Source organism: Aptenodytes forsteri, unplaced genomic scaffold (genome assembly GCF_000699145.1).
Source record: "Aptenodytes forsteri isolate BGI_AS27 unplaced genomic scaffold, ASM69914v1 Scaffold209, whole genome shotgun sequence".
NCBI lineage: Eukaryota > Metazoa > Chordata > Aves > Sphenisciformes > Spheniscidae > Aptenodytes > Aptenodytes forsteri.
In genome coordinates, this window is record NW_008795034.1 from 1,659,278 (window position 1) to 1,674,721 (window position 15,444).

General features: G+C 42.4%; 1 protein-coding gene across 1 annotated transcript in view; it reads right to left on the reverse strand.

Annotated features, from left to right (window-relative positions):
* The window catches only part of WBSCR17 (Williams-Beuren syndrome chromosome region 17), a 216,900-nt gene extending 201,468 nt beyond the window's left edge, over positions 1-15,432 (reverse strand). Inside the window, exon 1 of the mRNA XM_009276396.2 lies at positions 15,195-15,432. Coding sequence (XP_009274671.1) covers positions 15,195-15,432 — 238 coding nt within the window. The remainder of the gene's footprint in view (positions 1-15,194) is intronic.
* Between the last annotated feature and the right edge of the window lie 12 nt (positions 15,433-15,444).

Here is a 15,444-nt window from a genome sequence, read left to right on the forward strand (position 1 = left end):
AGGCTAATTTCAGAATAATTTGATTTATCCCTGGTGTGGGTATAAATATGAAACTGCATTTACTTGTCAAAAAACCCTGAAACATGAAAAAAGAACAAAAGCTTGCAAGGTATCTGCCATACAGTTAGTTCTGAATGTGGTACATAGCTACAAGTCCAAGTCCCCAACAGATAACACAATGTAAATGGCATACAAAGGGTCTTCGTGACCTAGCAATTGGGAAAAAAGAAGAAAAAAAATCTCTTGAATTAGACTGTAAAAGCTCAAGGGACTGATGTGAGAGAAGCCCATCTCATACCAATTTCAGCCTGAAAATTAGGCCCTACCTTTTTATTTCTTTAACCTAACATAGAGCCTTCCAATTCGTACTGCCGATTAATAAAGCGCATAAGACAAGCCTGATCCTAATCCCGCTGAAGTCCCTGGAAATGATGAAAGCAAGTTCCTTGGGTTTTTCCCAACCCACCCTTATGAAGGGATGCAGGCAGGATCCACTCATCAGAAGAATTTACGATCCAGACAGGCTGGGCTACAGGGTTTTAAACACTATCAGCGGTTTGAGCTGTCCCCATACAGACTCACAGAAAACGTTCATGCTGATTGAACCAAGCAGCTTCTTCTAATTTCAGCCTAGATCATCAAACACGCAAGGGACCACTGTGGGGGGAGCTGAGCTTTCCTCCGGGGCTTGGGCACCCTGGGCTCCTGCAGACTGCAGGGATGGCTGCTGCCACTCAGCTCCTTTTAGGAAGCTCTGGGTGCCTGGCAGGATTGAGTATGCCTACTGCAGAAAATGCAACTAATGGCATAAAAAGAAATTCCAGTGCTCACAGAAGGCAAATACTGAAAAGGTTTTATCTAATAACATCCAAAAAATGAGTCAAAGAAAAAGAACCACAAGAATTTCATTATTACTTGAATGCCCCATCAGCAATTTTGTTTAAAAAAAAAAAAAAAAAAAATCAGCATTTTAAAATTCAAGTGTAAAGGAATTTCCTAAGACTGGAAAAGCATTTGCCTTATGCACCTCTGAAGATAATCGCCTAGTACAAGACCCTGACACAGCACGTTCAGCAAAGTTTTCCTAACTCACAATTGTGCAACTTCAGCCTGTTCTTTTGCTCCATTGATCCAGTCAGAAGACTCCCAGATCAGCTTTTTTTTCCCAACTTCTTGAGTTTCAACTCTTAAGGTTTTAAGCCAAGGCTCAGTGTGGAGGTGTGAGAAATGCAAAGGAAGAAGCAGGCAAAAAAAGGAAAAATATTGGTTTGGTTTTTTTTAACTTCTGGAGGAAAGAGAGAGATAGAGGCTGTAGGTCTGGTGGTGCCTCTAACAGCAGCATCATTTTGCCTTCTAGACAGCAGGAAGGAAGCCCATGGCCAAGAAGCAAGAAATAAGCTCAGTAAATATGTAACCACATTAGGTCTGTGCAGGAGGAGCTGTTGCTGGTTGGCAAAGTTCAGCATGAGAAGGACATGCAGCACATCGTACCCCTGGCACCACAGTCTCTTCTTCCAAGTCAGAAGGAATTATTTCACAGGATGTGAAGTGAAAAGATTATATTCAAAGCTTTCACTTACATTCAAGCTTCCTTAAGAGTTTAAGGATTTGGTTCCAGACTTGAGTACTGTCCACTGCACCTAACCCTAAAGCACTGCCCATATTCTGGGATGTGCTCATAAGCCGTGTTTACTGCCAGGACATACCTGCCAAAAACTGAGGTTTAAAAAAAATGTAATTGCAATAGGCCTGGAGGCTTCTGAATTTAGAAAGAGCATTATTAATATTAATATATATCATTTTACAGCAGGAAGGAATACAGAAAATAGACAGCACTGTGCCTTAAGCCCTAGAATCAACTGGGATTTTTGGCAGCACACGCTGGAGAAGACAGTAGCAGCTGTCAAGTCACAGCTGGAGTTGCCTCTGGTGAAGGTGACTGAGAAATGGGATTAAGAAAAAAGAAAAAAAAACCACAACAGGTAAAATTCGGGTAAAATGAAATGCAAGGAGGACAGACAACTGAGTTAACAGGCTTTCCTTGCTTGCAGAGCATCTAAATTGTTCCGAGTTGCATATTTCCCCTTCTTCCTTCAAGTACAACCACTTTTCTTGCATTCTCGGCTCTCTGTTTTGCAGGGAGGTCCATCAGACTATAACATCAATGGCCTCAATAACATCTGTGGGGCCTTAAACTAGTTCACATGGTCCCATTACACTGGCCCTTGGAGCAGCAAAATGGACCATGAAAAAACCACCCTGTCTTCTTCTTCCCCACAAGCTGCTTGGGAAGCTTGCAAAGCTGCTGCCCAGGCTGTTACCTTGCAAATAGCCACATTTCCCCTATTATAAATTTGCTGGAAAATCCTAAGAATTAAAAAAAAAAAAGACAAATAGAGCAGGAAGTCCCAAATCAAAAAGTGCTCCACACCAACCACCCCTAGGTAATGTCCTCGCTGACTCGGCATGAGTTTACGCCACGAACTAATGCTCACTGAAAATATGTGTTCTCCAGCACTGCTGCTCCTTTGCCAAGTCCAACTATTTCTGCTTCCACTGGGGACCTGTATATCAAAAACCTTCTAATGAAGAACAGTATGAGGCGAGCACTTAATGCCAACCTGCAAAAATAACCAATACTCCTCAATTCTCAGACATAAAAAAAAGTCACAGCAGTTAGCTTGAAACTAGGACAGCTGCAGCATTTAAAATACCTACTACAAATGAGAACTACTTAGGCACATCATAATTAGTAAATGGCAAATATTAGGAGTTATGGGAAAAGAGATCGTTAGAACAGATTTTAATAGCCGAGCATTTCATACATTCAGATGTGAAAATCCAGTCAGCATACACTTTGAACATTAAGCCTACATTAAGAAACAAACTGCTTCATTTCTGGAGTTGTAAAAACAAAGGTTAAATATCTGCTTCAGCACAAAACCCATAATTTTTCCACAGTGACTGTATTGTTTTGCTATACACAGCTAATAATACCTGCCCTGGCTTTATACCCACACATCTTCTGAATGCTCTACAAGGCTAACACTTTAATCATCAAACCAGCAAAAATACCCAAGAACCACATTTGGCATTAAAGTTTCTGGAAGTAACCTATTCTTTTTAGTTATACTTCATTTATATAAAATACCAAGTTGAAAGTAACACTTTTTTTGCAGATGGCCATTTTTCCACTACTTGTAACAAAACCACCAAGCAACTGCGCTGCATTCAAACATTCCTGTAGCAAAACAGAGATGCTCCCAGGACCCCGGCTCCCTGGGGCCACTGCTCCCTGCCTGGACATCTTGTCCCATGCCCTCCCTCCCCACCGATTCCCATGTTGCCCACCCATGTCAGCCTCCTCATCCCCCTCCTTCTCTGCTCCTGTGGTTTCTCAGCCCCATTTTTTTGGAGCTGCTAGTTCAGTCCTTCTGCTCCCTTTCCCTTTGTACCAGCTTTTGTCCCTCCATAGGAACAATGGTACATGTTTTTCTCATACATCATTTCCAAAAACATCTGGACCAGTTTGCTGGGATTAAAGATAAACATGATCTTGACAATATCTGACCATCTCAGCCTAACTGGAAAAACGATAAACAAATTAAAACAGTTTCTCATGATGGAAAAGGCTGGGCAGCCTCAGAATAAGATGCTACCAGGTGTCTACAACTGGGTCTGCAGCTTTGGAGTGAATTACTTTCTTTGGATATGCAACTCCAGTAATTGTAATTGGAGCTGGGTACTTCTGGATATGCAGTTCCGGTAGTTATAATTCAAGGGAATTCCAGGATTTTCCAAACAGCTGCACAAAGAGCATAAATTACGCTGGATGCCTCAAACTGGGATGTGATGTCGAAGGTTTATTCCTTTCCATTCATAGTCTCTTTCCTCATTGTAGCCTGGCAGCCGGTTCTAATTTGGAAGGTCTGATGCTGTTCTACAGGATCAAACAGGCAGCATCAGTAGGGAGGGAAATTTGTGGAAGGAACGTAGCATTAATTAGTATTTGGAAGTTGAGCAACTTCCCAAGAAAAGACTGATAAAAGTGTAAAATCCTGTTTTACTGCCTAACCCCTTTTATGTCTGTGCAGAACAGCTATTAAACTCCTCCAGAAAGTCACTTATTGATTCAGTGCTTGATCCAAAGACAACTGAAGTCAATATGACCTGACCCCCGTTAACACCTTCCATGTAAGATATTGTAAAAGCCGGTAACTACCTTTAGACACTCCTGACGGGCAGATTTCTAAATGAAAGCTGTCTGCATGCCCATAAATCATCTGCATGATCCAGCTGTCATACTGTCCCTTCATAGCACAAGCACTAATCAAACAGCACCACATTTGAACCATCCCCCTTCACATCTGAGAAAGCAGCTCAGCCATCCCTGGCCCATTAGGTTAATTATTCATTTATTTCTCCAGGTATTGCAGTTTTGTTTCTGACCTCCATCTGCAGAGCTTAAAAACCAGCTCTGTCCCTTTGGGCGTTGCACACGGTCAATCAAATCAGCCTTATCGAAAGAGCACCTGCCCCACCACCAGCATCTGCTCCTCCAAATTGAGACTTCTGGTCCCCCCACCTTCAACAACCGGTGTCCCACTGCGTGTCCCTTTACGAATTGGTGCATGATGGATATTTTCCTAATTTTGAACCAAATGTTGAAGCTGTCCCACATAACTCAGGGGCAAGTAAAGCTTCTGAGGGCAGAAACCCTGAGGAAGTACACAGATAGAAGCTGCTGCTTGCCCCCTCCCCAGCCCTCAAAGCCCCCAGAGACCCTTCAACTGCATAACTTGGCTCAGCATGTTGCTCCTGGATGAAACCTCACCCCTGCCTTCTGCTCTCACTGTTCCTGCAGCCCTCCCTCCTTCCCTCCAGCTTCGCTTGCACATCTTCCTGCTCTATTATTCCATTTTCTTACACATCTCCCCTTTAACCTAGTCAACACATAATTAATATAGATTTAAACCAACATGAGTTTTAAATCCAAAAGCCACAGGGAATTAACACAACATTAGATCTAATTCTCCCCCCATCTTCTGCCTCATTCTGTTGCGTGATTTATCTCGTTAAATGATAAGCGGCTTGGGAATGGCCTGTTTCTCACTGGGTTATAGCACCAAATATATGGGACATGAACCAGCCAGGGCCGCTGGGCAGGGTCATAATGTAAAATGAGTGGTAATCACTTAATTAAGGATACATTCCTGTCACTTGTTATGGTAAGGAGTAAGAAGTGAGGCAAACATCTCTGCTATTCTTTCCCACTTTTTCTGTTCCTACCTTTTAATTCCAAATATTTTCAAATCATCAAAACACATCTGCCGCTTCTTCTTTGTTCTCATACCATTTCCCATATAGAAACCTCTTCATCTCTCTCTGCCCTTGAAACATTCACTCAGTAATACACGAGGGAACTTGAACCCCTAACTGAGAATAATATTAGGAAAAAACATCCAAGTGACTTGTCCAGCATCACACAAAATGTTGGAGGAAAAACTGAGACCTAACCCTTTCCTACTGAATGCCTGGTGCCCTTAATGGTGACACCAGTCCCTTCTGATTACAGGAATAACAACTTCAAGCAAACTGAAATTCCACATTATGGTGTTTAGTCTACACTTAGCAAAGGGCAAAGCACAACATGGCCCCAGCCTTGACTACAGGTTTAGACAAGTGTAATGGTTATTATTATTATTGTCCTGTCAATGCAAATATGAAAAACTGAAATAAAATCTAGCAGAATAGGGTTTTTATGTTCCAAGCTATTTAAAGCATTCAATGTTCCAGCGCACTTCACTAAAGGTGCTACACACTAAAAACACACAAAGGTCAGCAAAAACTATTTTAAACCCAGTAATGGAATATAAGCAAGCTTTAAAATATCATTAAATGGCTTTTCACTTTGTTTTTTTTCCTCCTTTGCTTTGTGTTTTTAGAGTATGATCAAGCAATTGTTTTGGAAGAATTTGTAGTAATTTGGTGCAAACACGAGTGCTCTCATGATTTAATTTAAGGTGTAATATAGGCAAAGACCCAGAAAGAAATTCTAATTGTTTCATTTTAAAATTAACCTTCTCGCTTCATCTTTATGCTCTGAGAAATTGCACAACCATGGCGGGCCGTTACATGGCCCGAAATACTACACGAGCAAATGAAGATTAAAACAAAGGTTAAATAAATTCTGACGACCATCAGGTAAGAGACCTTGCTTGACTCTCTCATGCTCTCTGCAGCTTGAGGAAACACCCAAAATAACTCAGCCAAGGCACTGTTGGTGTCTGTTAATCCACTGTTGATTTTTCTCTTTAATGGTTTTCCGCTTTCTGTATCTCAGCAGCACTTAGACATGCCAAGGAAAAGCAATTTGGATTTCCATTGCCTACGAACAGAAAAAGGCCCTACTGTTACATAGAGGAGATGGGAGAAAAGAAAATCCTGCATCCCGTTTGGGTGCTGGGGAACAGAGTCAGGGAGACTAAGGATGCTCAAGGGCCCAAAGGCAGCACGCAGCAGAGCCCAGCTCTTCTGCCTTCCCACCCAGAGCCTCTCCCTGCCAGACCCCAGAGAAGTGCTAGTGCTGAGCAATCGCACTTCAAACCACGGGAAGGAACACAAGACATTTCCGCTTGCACATAAACTGAGGGTACTAAAGGGAAGAAGGACCAAGGATTCCCTTTCCTTCCTTGGCGTCCAATGCTGACACATCTCACAGTTGGTTTTACTGTGCTAAAATTAAGTAATCAGGTGCAACAAGGCATGCCAGCTATGCAGTAAGAAGTGGTGATTTACTATGTATGACACAGCACCAGCTTTTAAGAGATCTCTCATTCTCCCTATCAGCGGGAAGAGGGGTGCTCTTACACAACAGCCTGGGTCGGACAACCTAGGAAGATCCCTATTTTTAAAAAAATCCATTTACCAAGAGTTATCATATTACTCTCGTATTACAGGGAGTGAAGCTGTAGGTATTTCCTGTTCCAAGGCTGAACAAGTGCTGTAATACGGCAGATAGCCTTTAGCATCGCTGTCTGTGGGTATCAGGTATCAGAGTGAATCACAGGGAGCGAACCCCTGGGAGGGCAGTATCATAGGAACTGGTACTCATTACACAGCGAGAGGCATGCGAGAGCAGATCATCAGGTTTCTAAAAAGGAAAAAGCAAACCGCGATTTTTATCCAATTCACTCCTGATTTTAGGGAATTGTCTGTCTTCTTCAGATAACTTTGCATCTCCCCACTGACACAAGCATCAGAGCCCTAAGACTGCATCAGAAGCACGGTGTGTAATTGCTCAATGACAGCAGAGCAAGGCTCAGCATAGCACTCTCCTTGCACGTAATGTTTTACGTAGGGCTCTCATTGCATCATTACCACATTATTTTTAGATAACTGTCAGTGAATGTCAGAATGTGGGTTGATATCTATTAGATTTATAGGCAGAACTAGCTACACTTGTAGCAATAAGATGTAAAGCATTCGACAATCTCTTGAAGAAATTTGACCACGGGGATTGGGGGCTAGAAAATACGGTTGCTAGTACTCCCAAAGATGTTTAGGAAAAATAATATTGTACCACTAGGATATATTACTGAAGTTGAATCACTGCTATTGACTCACAGGAGGGTCAATACTATGCGTATTCAGTTTGAACAGCCCTTTGCAGGCTTCAATAAGGACATCTTACCAAAAAAAAAGTCTCCCTTTTAAGTTTAATGTTTCAACATGCAGAATGTCCTCACCTACCCCGGGATCCAGGTGTATGTGTAGGAGCTGGGAACTGGCAGCCTGCCAGCCCGCCGTAACATCTGGACCAGGTTGTTCAGTTTTAGATAAAGATTAGTGGCATAAATCACAAAATGAGTAAAACCTTTTTAATTACCTGAGAAGGCTCATTTCTATTTTCTTTTGTGCTATGCCTTATTAACAGGTAGATTTGCTCACAGGCTGCACACAGCATTTTCTTATTAGAAGTGCATACGCTTTCTGCCAGGAGAGAAGTAATGAGGGAAGATGGTGGCCAAGAGTAGACCAGAAGGACTCCCCAAAATCCAAGCGCATTGACAGCATATGCCTAAAGCCAACTTCATCCGTCTGTCCTCCCTGATCAAAGCAGAAGATCTCCAAGCTGGCAAGCGTGCGACTGTCATCTCAGCAATGCCTGCTGCCATCTGAAAGGCCTCGGGGTATCCAAGATGCTGCACAAGCCCAGCAGATGTGACACTCCACCAATGGCTGAGTGCCCTTCTGGAGTGGCAGCTGGAAGCCAGGCAGGATGCCTTCGGGCACCAAAATGTCACTAGATGCCCATGTTGTGCCAAATGCATCCAATTCCAAATGTCTCTTACTGGAGACACAATAGTACACCACTGATCCGGACTGAGGCTTGGAAATAATACTGTAATTCACATAATCACATCACTTTTTTTTTTTTGTATCCTTATAAAAATGCTCCTAAATTCTGCCTAACTAATTTTGCAGTGTAAATCTAACATACCTTTGTAAATTTTACCATCGAGGTAAGGTTCTGTTTCTCCATTCGAGCAGACCTGAATTAATATGCAAGAATAAAATACTAACATTGTCACTATTTTCTAGTCATTGCTGTTGCATCTCATGAATCCTGTGTTGTCTCTGCATGATAAATGTGTTAGTGGCTTATTACTCATTCATTGCCAATGACAGTGAATATTCGGATGATGATGCCAAACAACTATCGAAAACAAAAATTATCTATCAGTTCCTAGTCAGCCGGGTTGTAAACTAAATGTCATGTTAACGTCTAACCTTCCAGATGCTTCTAAATGACTATCTGAAGCCTCATGTTTTACCTCTATTATTTCTCTAAGAAGTATTTCTTTTATTCATTCTTCAATCGGTATCAGACCCAATTTCCACAAACCTGGTAAGAATAATTTACAGACAGCAGCTCTCAGGTGTCTCAAGCCCATGCAGACCACTCTCCTGCAGTTACTAAGTTTAGGCTGAGAACTTCTAAAAGCATGTACTGAATCTGGATAATTTGCATTATTCCTAATGGGGAATACGGCAACCAGATCTGTTAGGTATATAATAAATATTAAAGCTGCAATTTTTATCAAGTAGCTATATAAGGCTATACAAAATAATACAGTTAGTTTCTGCTTTAGAAACATCATGGTAGTGGGGTAGACAGGGAAACAGCATCTCAGATCCTGTGTGAAAACCATCAGTTAATACAGTAGTCACATCCCCATAGCGTATGAGTTTATCTTTATCGTCATTTCTTATATCAAAGGATTTCACCCAGCAAGGCTGTGCTCGTATAAAGAGCTATTTTATTTCATTAACATGATTAAAGTTTGGGCCCTTCTGCCTACAAACAGCATTTCCCTGTTCTCAATTATTTACATTTAGTGGTTTATCTTAATCAGAGAATTCCTTAGCATCTTAGTTAATATATTACCTACCTGTTAAAATCTTAATATTACTAGTCTGTGGGTGTAACGCTATTACATACGTTATGTATGCAATACATAAATGGCTGATAGAACCACTTTTAATCTGCCTTATTTACATATATAATTTTTATACTCAGTAGTTAGCTAAGTTTGCAATGTACTTGGAGGATGATAAGTGTTATAGAAGATAAGCATTATCTTATCCTTATGGGAAGTAAATCCACATATCTCTAAAGTGTTTTAAGTTAATTAAGTGCCATTTTACAAGGGGGATAGCAAGACCATGCAAAAGGCTGTGTTTCAGTATCAGCCTCAATGTCCATATGCAACCCTCACAAAGTTAATTTCCTAATTGGATAAGCAGACGAGAGCACAATCTGTATGCAGGGAGGCTGCTGGCATGCACTTGTTCATATCTCAGCATGTGCAAATAATTCCATGTGCAAAAGCACAGATGCAAGCTTGTTTAAAAAATGAACATAGGCTTATTTAACCACCAAGGAATTTAAAGTTCCTCTTCAACTTTTAACATTTGGTAAAGCAGCAGTTTACTCTCTATGCACTTCTTTAGCATGAAAGGAAAAACCCTCTGTGCTCACCCATTTTCTGGCCAGCTTCAGTGGTTCTTCATCACTGGCCTCTCATTTACAACAATTTGCAAATAGCTTTCATTCTCCCTGATCCTATACATAATCTGTTTTGAGTTTACAAAATAAAATTTAAAAGAAGACCTTAGGATGAGTCAGCAGTGCCCTTTCACAGTGTTTTCTGTCTTACTAATATTTAGCTTGAAGTAAAGAATTTTTATATTTTTTTTCATGCTACTCAGAAAGACACCACATCATTCCTGTCTCATTGGCTTCCAGGCAGTTGAGCACTTACTAGATTCAGCTGTTGTTGCGTATCAGCCAAAAAGCACTAGAGAGGGAGTTTATAGCCTTCATGCTCCTTGGAGGCTTTAGTCTAAGACCCAGACCTCTGCTGAACATGCACAGGTAGACACAGAGGTGTTTACCCCAGCACACCTGGGAGGTGGCTGGGTGGAAGGTTCCTTAGATCACCAGTGACCAGCAGAACTGATCTGCTTATATTTGTTTAAGGTGCTCAGCTATGGTAGATATGGATGATGGCTTCCCCACATGCAAACCAAGGGTTTATTCAGAGTACTCTCCCTTCTGCACTTCTTATTCTCAAACTAGCAGCGCTATCTAATGACTGAACTATTTATATATTGAATTCAGGAGCTTCTGGCAAACAGGGTTTAGAACAGGGGACTGCCCACTTTTGGACAGGATCAGACTCAGAAGGACAGAGACAAAAACCAACACACAAAATCAGATCCAGGCTCTTTCCTCCTACCTGGGATGAATACTCAACATTGGTGCAGCCCCAGCGCTCTGCACACATAAGGAAACCTGCTTATTTACCCTATACATCCCACCAGCCTCTCAGTGCCTCAGTAGCAGATGTCCAACTTCTCAATGCTTCTCCTACCTTGGGCAGGCACCGCTGAAGGAATGCACCAGCTTTACCCTCTCTCCTTCTGGGGAGGGGGGTGAATGCACACTGCACTGCCAGTGAACATTTCCCTTTCCTACACCCAGGGTGGGATCAAGCACAACTTCAAGAGGACAAAGGGAGGCGGAGGACAGTAATGCAAGAGTTCAAGGAAGAAGAAACACAGCCAGACAAAAGCTACCTGGGCAATTCCCCCAAGGCCATTGCTTGTAGGAGGGGAGATGAGCAGCTTCTCACCATGCAATGGACATGGGACCCACCTCATTGAGAGGAGCCTTACGGTGAGCAAAATCTTTGTACAGTTTCATGAAGCAAACTACAACTTTCCTCAAGTCATGTCATTCATCCTATATGCCACTTTGATGTTAAAAAGTTAGCCCACCTTTGCTGTCTCAGGATCCTACAAATGCACTATTTCTCAAACTCTTCCGGAGAGAGAGGGTTGGGTGAATCGAAGAGTTTTCCCAGCGCTGCCTAGGAAGCCCATGGTTGTGGCAGAAGCTGACTGCTCTCTTCCGAGTCTTTATTCACTCCAGCTCCTCACTAGCTAACTAGTTTGTCACATAAGCACAGAAATTCTCTCTTTGTAAACACAGACCCAACTGAAAAGTTCATTTGTGTGAATCTCCATAAAGTTGGAGATAATCTGGACCATGATTTTTGCTTATGTAAATGTCAGCACACAAAAAATTAGGTTCAGATCAAAAAGACAAGTCATAGTTAATACCCAGAGTAAAATGCACACGTTCCTTCCAGGCCTTCATTAGCTTTCTCTGAACATTTGCTGAACAAGAAAATTCCATCCATAAAAGTGACTACAGAAATTAAAAATCCTCTGAATTCTCAGATAAGTGCGTGCACATACAAAACGCTCCATTTCAAAGGGCACCCTCGTACTGCTTTGTGACCGTGGGAGTCATCCAATTAGAGACCAGCAAAAAGCAACAGAAAAGCAGAAAGTAAAACCCACAAGACTTGTGCAATGAGCTAAGGAGGAATAATAAACTTTTAGAAAGAACAAAGCACACGTACAGTTCTCAATCAGTTTTAGGCCAAAAGAAGACCGAATAGACAAATTTGGACAAACCCAAGTCTTCTCACAGATACTTTATGAATTACAAAGAGAAGAAAACTAAGTAAGGCCACCGTCTGCTGTGATGACTCCCTGATCCCATTCAGCATCCCCAAGGCACTACTTTCAACCACTGTCTGAAACAAGGTCCCATGGTTGACGCAATGTAGCTCTGTGCAGCTGCAACCCCAGCTAAAAGTGGCTGGAAAACACTACAAGGCCAGCAAGGTGCGTGACCTGGAAAGTGAGGAGTCATTGTAGGAGGCAGATTGGGCCACGTTTGGGACAGCTCTTCTTGCACAAAGAGGACTAAGAGGGGGCCCAGTGTTATTTCCAGAATGGCGCTGCAGAGAAATGTCATTCAAAAGGAACGACTGCGTAAAATAGTTCCTTTACCAGACTGGAGGCAGTGTCATTTAGCTTGTTTTCATGGCCAACTCTTACAAAAATAAATATACATACACAGAAAATTAGGGTTGCCATACCACAGAGAGCTGTTATTGCCAATATGTTCTACACCACATGATTCAAAAAACAAAAACACAGCAATGGTATGATCAGATTGCTCATTTGATCTTTACAGAATGGAGCTTTTTAAGAGATTCAGTTTTTTAAAGATTACTTCAACTCCCACTGAAATCCAGCCAAGTCCTGTAACGCAGAAAAAAATCCATAGTTGACTGCACCCAAACTGTGGTTTAGTTTCTCTCTTTGGCCAAACGCTTCCCGATGCTCCCTGAGGTGCAGGCTTTCCACATGCTACACTATAGGATACCATATTCTAACATTTTGTACATGCTAAACCACAGATCAGATTTAAAACAAAACACAACCTTACGCAACAGAAAGAATTCTCTCAGTGGATGCGTTTGGCAGAGAGCTTGTCTAAGAGCATATGGTGGGGTTTGTTAGACACTTCACACCAGCATGCAACTTCCCTATCCTAAAAGCAAAAAAAAGAAGTGAGCTCATATTTGCATACTTCAAGCAGGCACTAGGATTTTAGCTTTAGGTATACTTCAAGCGCCCAGAATGAATGCCGATTCGGGCACAGAAAACTCCTGGTGGGGAAGCCGGTCCAGCTGCCTCCGCATCCTCAGTCCTATGTACTGTCTCAGCACACTTGACTGTTTCCTTTTAGTGCCGGTGGGTGGTGATGGGGGTTCACCTGGCCCCCCCCGTCTTGCTCTAAACCCATGTCTTGCTGAAGCACAACACACAGACATCACTCAGAGAACAGAGCACATCGTACTTTTCTAAAAATCACACATACCAAATATATACTTGACCCAAAGTTACGTAACCGCTACGCCAGAGCTATTTTTTAGCCAGACTCATCAGTGTTGCTATAAATCACCCCAGTATGCAGAGGCCAGACAAGATGTCACACGTTTATGTGCTCAGCTTTCTGCCTGCTCTAAAAAAACGTTTGTGATATGGGCAACATATCTATTACCTCTCTGCCTCCCCTAGTCTTTATGTGCATGACTGCTCTTCAGCACTAAGCAGACTCCTGTACCACACTGTAAACATACTCCAAGTGCCCACAGCAGCCTACAGACGAGACAGCACATTCAGAGCTGTCCTTATGCTCACAGCTCCTGTTACAAGCACCAGCTAGCTCCAAAAGCAGCCCCCAGAGCACATCGGAGCAGGGAGTCCCACGTTAATCTCCACAGAAGAAGGGTAATAACTTATAATTTCAGCTTTCCCTCTGTATTTGTGGGAATGGTAGATGACATCATGATTAGTTGTCCAATACCAAGGTCCTAGTATGAGGTCTCCTGTCTTGAACTGCAGCTATTGCCCCTTTTAAAATAAATAAGTGCCTAAATCTTCCTGGAAACTTCTGCGCTAGCAATAACCAGAAGCTGCCAGTTTCACAGTTTGATTGCAAATAACACCCAGCTTTCTACCTTACTCCTTGTTATTCTTTTGTTTCACCTTGTTTGTCACCCAACAGTGGTGCTTCAACATCTTGTGGTGCTAGGCACTTTCACAGGCAGGACAGGTTTTTCATGCAAGTGTATAAAGTAGCAATATAAAGAACACTTTCCTACACAGGTGAGTGCTCATTTTGTAGAGCACCTTCCCCAGTGCACAGACACTGAGACAACTACTGTGCACCAGGAAAGGTCCGTTTCATTCCTGCACCTGCCTCACATCCTCGGTGCGGAAGTATAACCAGCAATAGCTCCGATTCAGTACGGACACACAGTGCACAGCGGCTGTCGGTTCAACATGGCACAGAATTGTGCATTAGCTTCATATTCAAAACTCAGAGACAGAATCACACTGACATTGCCAAATACATTAACTCTGCTAATTCTGATACACAAAAACTTGCAGACATTAAAGCTACAGAGATTGGAAGCGATAAAGGGGACTCTTGATTGAGATCACATTCCCAGTTGTGAATCTATGGGGAACAATTTTAAAAAAATTAGCTTCCACAGTCAGTGTTTTAATTAGGCACCTCACCTAGGTTTCTTACATCTTTACAACATGTTTCTCTATCCTGCACAGTATCTTTAAAACTCCCTTTCTACATCTCAGAACTACTGAACCTGGTGAGATTTTAATAGAAATCCCTTTGCTACGCTATAAAGGGAAGCATTACTTGAGATTCTAATTAGCAGCTGTCAATGCTGAGCCATAGGAAATACTGAATAGTTTGCTTAACTTATTAAAGAAAGCGCATTTTGCTTTCTGACCTTCTGCACCTAAATGATGCAACATACTTTAGCCGTTCAAAAACTCTCTTCCAAAAAACCAACTCTGTAGTAGTAAAAGCCATTCCCTCAATCAATATACAGCCTGCTGCTTCAACCCGTATTCACCCACTGAACACCCTTCTCATTTGATGCAGAAATCACGACACTGTAATTTCCTGACCAGTACTATAAACCTGAAAGGCAGCATTACATTATTACGCTTTCCTCCCATCCCGTGCAAAGTACTCTGAGCTTTAAACACAAAAGGAACTTGGAAATCAGATACGAAATTGATTCAGTCTGTTGAGACTCCGTTTGCACGATAACACAGGAAAACCCATGGTTCTACCACGCAAACTTCAAGCAAGCCGTGCACCCGCTCTTTGCCTCCTTTCACCACCCACGACCGTACCCAAAAGGCATTAAGAGCAGAACTATTCCTACCATTCAGCTGTCTGTAGACTATATCTTCTAGGAGGGAGAGTCTCTTCAGCACCGCATCCTGGATGGAGCTGATGCCGCGGGCTGTCAAGTTGGCCACTTCTGCCCTGGGATGGATGTCATGGAAGGAGTCGCCGCTCTTGGCCGTGATGGGTCTGCACTTGGCCAGGAAGAGGACGAAGCCAGCCACCGCGATCAAGTTTAACACCAGCAGGACTTTGACTCTCCTCAAAGAAGCCATCAAAATTCCCGA